Here is an 8,876-nt window from a genome sequence, read left to right as displayed (position 1 = left end):
CCCGGGGAGGGAAACAGAAAAGCTAGCTTTATTAACAGCAAAGGTTTAGAGGACGGGAGTGAAAGGCTTACAAATAGACCACTGGAAAAGTGCCTTCCTGCACATAATCACCATGTCTGCACCAGCCCTGAGGCCCTGGGACTCAGTCACTGTCACTGTCAGCTTCACTGGAATCGGAAGCTGCGGCTTCGCTGCCATCCTCCTGGGCCGAGTGCTCACTGCCACTGGGAAAGGGGCTGGCGCTGCGGCTGGGGCTGGGACTGCGGCTGAGGCTGGGGCTGGGGCTCCGCTGGCCACCCCCATCACTGCCGCTCTCTGAATCATTGTCACTGCCGTGGGCCCGTCCTCTGTCCTCATCATCAGAGTCAGCATCCTCTGAATCCGCATCACTGCCGAAGATCTCCTCTTTGTCCCGGGCGGCCCGGGCCTCATCCTCACTGCTCTCGTCCTCGCCGCTAACACTCTTGTCACTCGCCTCATCCCTGTCACCCTCCTCCCGTTCACTCTCGCTGCCTGAGCGTTCATCCTCGCTGCCTTCTTTCTCACTGCTGCTGCCCTTCTCTCGCTCCTCATCTGTGAGGGAACAGGAAGAAGTGAGACCCAGTTCCGCACCCTCCCAGGGCTCCCAGCGTTTGGTCTGTTTAGCTTTACCTGAGCCCCCAGCTTCTTTCTCTTCTGTCTCCATCTCTTCTTCCTCTTCCTCCTCGGGTTCGTGGTTCTCCAGCTGGGCCTTCCGTGCCTCCTGGAAGCAGCAGGGTTGAGGGGAAAGGGAGGGTATTCTCTCAGGCGTCTGACCCCCTTACCCACCACCACACTCCCCATGGGTGCCCCGGGCCACTGGAGCTTGTTACCTGGGCTTCTAATTCCTTCTCGTTCATGTCCCGGTGTTTGACCACAAGCAAGGCATTGGTACCCGACTGAACCCCAGCCTTGGCCCGGCGCTTACTCAGGCGGACCCTGAAGTGGGCAAGTTTGGGGGAGAAGTGTGGAAGATGCAGTAAAAAACCCAGGGGTAGGAAATCTCATCTGACTTGGTTCTTAACTTCCTCACCAATGCTCAGCCCAGAACAGGCTAGAATAAATACAAATGGAAGAAAGGAGACAACTCTGGTGTGAGGCAGGGGAGGGGAAGGGAAGGATGACAGCTCCCAAAATACCAGATTGGTGCCCTATACTTTATGAAAGTGTGTGTAATAACACGTAGATTTTAATGTGAATTACTAACAAACACTTAAAAACAGTTTCTAGATTTCTGGCTTTTAGAAAATACGATTCTTGTCCCACTGGGCCTTTCTGCCTCTCACAGCATGTCAGCAACAGGTTGGAGCCCTTTGCTGGACCGGGTTGTGGTGTCCCTCGCAGGTTGCCCAGAGCTCTTGGTTGCCTAGACCCCACTAGCCCACTGTGCTGCTTTTTACATTTCTTGCCTGGCTTACAGGGATCAGAATTTGTAATCTCTGCTTTAAACAGAAATTCAAGATCATGCTTTTGCCCCCCAACCCTTATACGAAAGTTCCCAGCCAACAGTAAACTTGTAGCCATCAGAGAAGTTTTGGGGGTCATACGTTTGAACATGGGTATCCAGAGTTCTGTTTAAAATACTCTAGTTTTATGTGTAACCCGCCCCCGCCACACACACACTTTTGCTATGTTTACTTCCACATGAAGCCTCTTAATATCAGGAATGTTGGCTATGTACCCTACACAAAAGCTCTGAATATCTCCAGCATTACATGATTTTCTCTCTGGGTTCTTATGTTAGAACCATGTCAAGCCCACATGCATAAGCAGGCTTCTGCTGCTCTTGCTTAACAAATGCATGTGACAAATCCTTAGGTACAGATGACCTCCAAGATGGCATACTAGGGTCTTGACCCTAAAGCAGAGGCCCAGGCTCATCTGAAATAGGAGTGTGCCGAGTACCTGGTTTCCAGCTCATTGTAGTAAACACCATCACCCTCTCGGAAGATGAAGAAGTAGTTTTCCTCGTAGCCCTTGCTGGCCTTGTTCTTCACATTCCAGTTGTATTCCCGAGCAATCTTATAGTCATACCTGAGGAGGAGGGGGGACAGGGTTAGCCCCATTTCTTCCCTGAGAGAAAGGGAGACACACTTCTCAATCCCTAAAACCTAACCCCAACCCACGCACACATCATCTGGTGCATAGTCCATCTCCTCCTCCTGGTCCCGCTTTCGTTTCTTCAGAGTCTCTTCCACAGGCAGGAAGTAGGCCACAAACTGGTTCCCTTCCTCATCCATCATGCCCCTGGTTGGGGGAACAGGAGGAGCAGTGATTAGTGAGGGCAAAGGGCAAAGGGCAAAGGAGCAGGTCAAGGTAGACAGCAGGGCCACTTACCTAATCATGGCCTGAGACATCATCTCCAATGCAGCTGCACCACTTGTATCCTTGGGGGCTGGGTCTGAGTCAAAGATTACCTGAGCGCATGGATTGATCCACATCTGGGGGATGGAGGGCACTGGCATTAGACTGAGACGGGCAGAGATGGCAGGCTATCCCCCTCTGCCTCCTGTCCCAGATCTTACCTTAAAGTCTGGGAAAACAGGCATGACTTCTACTGGTGTCACTCGGGGCTTGCTGTAATGCTGGGAGATCTGGCGGAGGCAAAAACAGGGTGGGAAGGAAGACGAAGAGCTCTGGAGCCACCCTTTTGTCTGCTCCCCCATCCCAGTCCCTCAGTTACCGATTTCTGGGCATCCTCGAAAGTCTTCTCAATGGCTGTGATCTGGCTATCCCTGTCTTTGTATATTTCTTCCTCAGTGAACTGCTGTTTCACAGAAACCCCGATCCTAGGGATGAAGAGAAAGGCTTTCAGGGGCCACTGGACACACCTGAAGTTTCCACCTTCCCTCCCTACCCACCATGACTTACTTGACCTCAGGCTTTTCATTGGAGATACCATAACGGTTGAACTCAGTGGAGATGTACTCAGTCTTCCGCATCCATGGCACCACCTTCGCATGCTGCTGAGATCTGGGGTGGACGATCAGGCATTGCAGGACCCCACTGCCCTCCTCCCATTGGAGTCAGTCCCCCACTCAGCACCCCCTCACCTCTTGGAGCTAGTGGGGGCCTGAATCTCCTCTTCCAGAAGCTTCTCATCAGCCGGATCTAGGAGCACTAAAGGGAGAGCAAGGGCAAGATAGCCGTGAGGGAGGCCCAGGTGTGGCCTTTGCTGACCTAAAGCAGGCCCGCCCTATCTCCCTACATACCATTGGGGTCAATGCGGTAGGTGTCAGGATTGATGAGGTCGATGGTGACCCCCAGGTCTGGCTCAGTCAGGAGGTCATGTTTATGCTGTTTTTCCAAGGAAGTTGCTTTGTACTGGACAAACCTGGGTGAGAACACGTGCCCATGATGGTCTCCTGATTCCAGCTGTTCCCCTTACAACCCTGCTTCACAGAGGCTAAATTTCTTCAGGGAGGAACTCAGAGTGGAGTACCCCTCCTCCCACCCCACCACCCCACTGGAGTTAGAAGGCTGGCTCCAGTGGAAAGAGACCTGGACGCTGCTCGCTCAGCAAACATTTATCAGGTACCTACAACTACAGTGTGTGCTAGGTACTGTTCTAGGTCCTGAGGAGAGAACAGTCAACAAGACAAACAGCCCTTGTCCTCAAGGAGCTCACACTCCAAGTGAGCTGTTTCCCATCCCTGATCTTAGTCTCACCTGTTCTGGTCAAAGGGGTAGGTGATAAACTTTGGGTCGAAGGGGATGTCAGGGAGGCTATTGCAGTACTTGACTCGGCAGACCACTCCAGACCTGGGAACACAATGGCTCATTTAAAAAGCTACTACAAAGGTCAAGAGAAAAAAATTTCAAAATCGAACTACAATAAATAGGAGATACATAACAGAAGAACTAAAACATAACAATAACAAAATATGGAGGGGGGAGTAAAAATGTAGTCCTTATATATTAGTATTTAAATGCCTATCACTTAATATAGACTGCTATTGATATCCATAAATCTCTAAAAGATAAAGAATAAAAAGAAAGAGACCCCAACAAAATACTAAAGAAAACCAGCTAACCACAAGAGAAGAACAGAACTATAAAAACAATGAACAAAATGGCAGTAAGTACATACTTTTCAATAATTATTTTAAATGTAAATGGATTAAATGCCCCAATAAAAATACACAGGGTAGCAGAATGGATTAAAAAGCATGACCTATCTATATGCTGCTTATAAGAAACTTCAAATCTAAAGACACATAGACTGAAAGTAAAGCTTTGGAAAGATATTCCACACAACTAGAAATAAAAAGAAAGGTGGAGTAGCAATATTCATGTCAGATAAAATAGACTTTAAAAGGAAAAGTGTAAAAAAGCAAAAAAGGACATTACATAATTATAAAGGGGTAAGTCTAAGAAGCGAACATGGCAACTATAGTAGCTATGCACCTAACATAGGAGCACCTAAATATATAAAGCAAATATTAATGGACATAAAGGGAGAAATCCATAGTAATACAATGATACTAAGGAACTTTAATACCCCATTCACATCAATGGATAAGTTCATCCAGGTAGAAAATTATAGTGAAATAATGGCCTTAAATGTCACATTAGACCAGATCGACTTAATGCTTACAGAACACTTCACCCAAAAGCTGCAGAATACACATTTTTTTTTTTTCAGGTACACATGGGACATTCTCCAGACTAGATAACATACTTGGCCACTAAACAAGCCTCAAATTCAAGAAGACTGAAATATCAAGCATCTGTTCCAACCACAATGGCATAAAACTAGAAACAAACTACCAGAAGAAAACTGGAAAAAAATATATGTGAAGACTAAACAACATGCTACTAATAGAGGAACTCAAACAGGAATTAAAAACTATCTGAAAGAAAAATGAAAATATAACTTTTCAAAATTTAGGGGATGCAGCAAAAACAGGTCTAAGAGGGAAGTTCATAGCTAGCTATATAGGCCTACCTCAAGAAATAAGAAAAACCCCAAATAATCTAACTGTACACCTAAAGGAACTAGAACAAAACTCAAGCAGAAGAAAATGGTTAAGATTAGAGCACAAATAAGTAAAATAGAAATTTTTAAAACAACAAAAGATCAATAAAACTAAGCTGGTTCTTTGAAAAAACAAAATTGACAAAACTTTAGCCAAACTAATCTAGAAAAAAAGCCCAAATAAAAATCAAATGAAAGTACAACCAACACTACAGAAATACAAAGAATCATTAAAAAAAAAAAAACTACAATTACATGTTGACAAATTCAACAACCTAGAAGAAATAGATAAATTTCTAGACATATATGACCTTCCCAAGACTGAACCAGAATAGAAAATCTAAACAGACCAATTACTAGCAATGAAACAAGCAGTTATCAAAACATTCCCAACAGAAGTCCAGGACCAGATGGCTTCACAGGTAAATTCCACCAAACATTCAAAGAAATAATACCTATACCTCTTAAACTATTTCAAAAAATTGAAGAAGGAATGTTTCTAAACTCATTCTATGAAGCCTTGATACCAAAACCAGACAAATTACAAAAAAAAAAAAAAAATTACAAGCTAATATCCCCAATTAATGTAGGTGCAAAAATTCTTAACAAAATATTAGCAAACTGGATTCAACAATACATTAAAAGGATTATACACCAGAGATGCAAGGATGGTTCAACATCCGTAAATCAACGTGACACATCACATGAACAAAACAAAGGATAAAAACCATATGATCATCTCAATAGATGCAGAGAAAATATATGATAAAATTCAACATCCTTTTATGATGAAAACTCAACAGTGGGTACAGAAGAAATATACCTCAACATAATAAAGGCTATATATGACAAACCCACAGCTAATATCATACTCAATGGTGAAAAGCTGAAAGTTTTTCCTTTAAGATCAGGAACAAGAAAAGAATGCCCACTATCACTATTTCTATTCACCACAGTATCAGAAGTCCAGCCACATCAATCAGACTAAGTAAATGATATAGTACAATATAATTAATATAATTGATCTAATTAATAAAAAATAAAACATCCAGAGAAGTAAAACTCATTATTCGCAGATGACACGATCTCTATATAGAAAACCCAAAAGAATCTGCCGAAAAACGTTTAGAACTAATAAATGAATTTAGTAAAGTTGCAGGATACAGATCAATATACAGAAATCTGTTGCATTTCTATACACCAATAATGGATGATTAAAAGGAGAAATTAAGAAAACAGTCCCATTTACAGTTGTATCCAAAAGCATGAAATACTTAACCAAAGAAGTGAAAGACCCGTACTCAGAAAACTATAAGACATTAAAGAAATAAAGTGAAGAAGATGCAAATAAATGGAAGATATATCTTTCTAATGCATTGGAAGGATTAATATTGTTAAAATGTCCTTACAACCTGAAGCAATTTACAGATTCGGTGTGATCCCTTCTTCTCAGAACTAGAACTAATCCTAAAACTTATACAGAACCACAAAAGACCCTGAATAGCCAAAGAAATTTTAAGAACAAAGTGAGAGGTAGCAAGCTCCCTGATATCAAACTATATTATAAAGCCACAATAATCAAAACTGTGTGGTACTGACAATAAAAACATATAGATCAATGGGATGGAATAGAAAGCCCAGAACTCCTTGCTTCGACAGTCAATCTATGACAAATGAGGCAAGGCTATACAAATAGGTAAAGACAGTCTCTTTAACAAGTGGTGTTGGGAAAACTGAACAGATACATGCAAAATAAAAATGCAACTGGACCACTTTCTTAAATCGTATACAAAAATAAACTCAAAATGGATTAAAGGCTTAAATGTAAAACCTGAAACCATAAACTACTAGAAGAAAACATAGGCAGTAAAGTCTTTGACATTGCTCTTAGTAATATCTTTCTGGCAACAGAAGAAAAAATAAATAGGACTACATCAAACTAAAACGTTTTTGCACTGTGAAGGAAACCAACAAAACGAAAAGACAACCTACTGAATGGGAGAAGATATTCACAAATGATACACACATAAGGAGTCGATATCTAAAATATGTAAGGAACTCATACACCTTTATACCAAAAGACCAATCTAATTTAAAAACAGGCAGAGGACCTGAATAGACATTTCTCCAAAGAGGACAAACAGATGGCCAACAGACATATGAAAAGATGCTCAATATCACTGATCATCAAAGAAATGCTAATTAAAACCACGAGATACCACCAAATGCACCTGTCAGAATGGTTATCATGAATAAATAACAAGTACTGATAATGATGTGGAGAAAAGGGAACCCTCACACACCACTGGTGGGATTGCAAACTATATGCGCAGCCAATATGAAAAACAGTGTGGAGCTGCCATATAATCCAGCAATTTCGCTTCTGGGTATTTATCTGAGAAAAACAAAAACCCTAATTCAAAAGATATATGCACCTGTATGTTCACTGCAGCATTACTAGTAATAGCCAAGATATGGAAGCAATATGGATGTCCATCAATAGATGAATGGATAAAGAAGATGTGATATATGTATGTGTGCATGTGTATGTCATATATACATATATGTGGTATACGTTTTATATATGTACACACAAAGGAATATTATTCAATAGAAGAATGAAATCTTGCTATTTGTGAAAACATGGATGAACCAACAGGGTATTATGCTAAGTGAAGTAGAGAAAGCGTGATTTCACTAACATGTGGAATCTAAAATAACAAAACAAAACTAACAGAAACAGTCCATAGTCATAGAGAATAAGTTAATGGTTGGCAAATTGGAGGAGGGTGGGGATTTGGGAATTAAAAAAAAAAAAAGCACTGATATGTTGAGGGGGGCAGCCCCTGCTGCCCCCCACCTCTGCTCCCAGCCCCCATTGGCCCACCCATCCTAGGAAAACATAATGAGTCTCACCTCTCAGGCAGAGTCCGGTGGGAATTGGGCCTGGTGGGTAAGAGAGAGAGAGAGAGAGACATTGGTAGAAAGACGGAAAGGATGAGACTGACAGGAGAGTGAAGGGGGCTTCTCCAAGCTTTTAAAAGAGATAAGGACGGGGTGACAAATGCTAATTAATCCATTTGGTATGAGTGCTCCAAGTGCTTTAATGGAGGGAACCAAGTATTCAATTCCTTTTAGAGAAAGTGTTCAATCCCTTCTGAAGGGGGTGTCTTGAAGTGTTTAATAAAAAGAACCACGTACTCAATTGTTTTTGGAAAAATGGGTCTCCAGACGCTTGGCTGGAGGAATAAGAGCTCAATCCCTTCTGAATAAAGACTCCAAGAGCTTAATCCCCGAACTCCACGGCGGGGAGGAGGGGGCAACACCCCCACCCCTGAAGGAACCCGCCCCCCTTCGTCAAACTGAGCGCTCCGTGACGTCACCGGCAGACCTGGGGGACTAGTGACATTTTAGGTAGTCACCCGAGCCCGACAACCCGCCTCCCCGAAACCTGGACAGACCTAGAGGACAACGGTATTAGCCATGCGGTGGCGCCTACCTGTGGCCATCCTCCCGCTGGGCTTGGGTCTGGATGGTGGGCGCCATGGCGACAAGGCGACCGCAGTCCGGACTGGGTCCTTGCTGAGCCGCGGGAGACAAGGTGGGACGTGCCGACTTCGGCGGACACAAAATCTGAGGCAGTGCTCGAGTTGGCGCCCTGTCGGTGGGGTTAGCTCGGTGAGAAGAGTTCCAGCGGAGACTCAGGTAACTGCGCAGCCGCCAACTCTTCTGCAGCAGCTCCACCAACTGCCGCCAAGATAATGAGGCCCCGACAGGTCGCCTCAGGCCGCGAGGCCTTCTGGAAAATAGAGTCCAGATTAAACCTACATCCGGATTGGCCAGCGTCTGGAGCGGAGCGAAGGAAAAGCCTCTTGTGATT

At 43.6% G+C, this 8,876-nt stretch overlaps 1 protein-coding gene across 2 annotated transcripts; it reads right to left on the bottom strand.

Annotated features, from left to right (window-relative positions):
* Window positions 1-6: 6 nt before the first annotated feature.
* Window positions 7-8,826, bottom strand: PAF1 (PAF1 homolog, Paf1/RNA polymerase II complex component). 2 transcript variants are annotated; one of them, XM_011372240.2, is made up of 14 exons: window positions 8,496-8,824; window positions 7,913-7,942; window positions 3,688-3,780; window positions 3,231-3,352; window positions 3,072-3,138; window positions 2,890-2,991; window positions 2,702-2,807; window positions 2,544-2,612; window positions 2,356-2,459; window positions 2,149-2,265; window positions 1,924-2,052; window positions 852-957; window positions 652-742; window positions 7-573 (listed from the first exon to the last, which is right to left on the bottom strand). In XM_011372240.2, exons 1-14 carry the CDS (start codon window positions 8,540-8,542, stop codon window positions 143-145), a joined length of 1,614 nt encoding a protein of 537 aa, XP_011370542.1. In that variant the 5' UTR covers window positions 8,543-8,824; the 3' UTR covers window positions 7-142. The 2 variants fall into 2 exon arrangements, with proteins under 2 accessions (XP_011370542.1, XP_011370543.1); XM_011372241.2 differs by lacking the exon at window positions 7,913-7,942 and having other exon boundaries at window positions 143-573; window positions 8,496-8,826.
* Window positions 8,827-8,876: the final 50 nt, after the last annotated feature.

The sequence above is a fragment of the Pteropus vampyrus genome, unplaced genomic scaffold (assembly GCF_000151845.1).
Source record: "Pteropus vampyrus isolate Shadow unplaced genomic scaffold, Pvam_2.0 Scaffold203, whole genome shotgun sequence".
NCBI lineage: Eukaryota > Metazoa > Chordata > Mammalia > Chiroptera > Pteropodidae > Pteropus > Pteropus vampyrus.
This window is presented reverse-complemented; position numbering and strand designations above follow the sequence as displayed.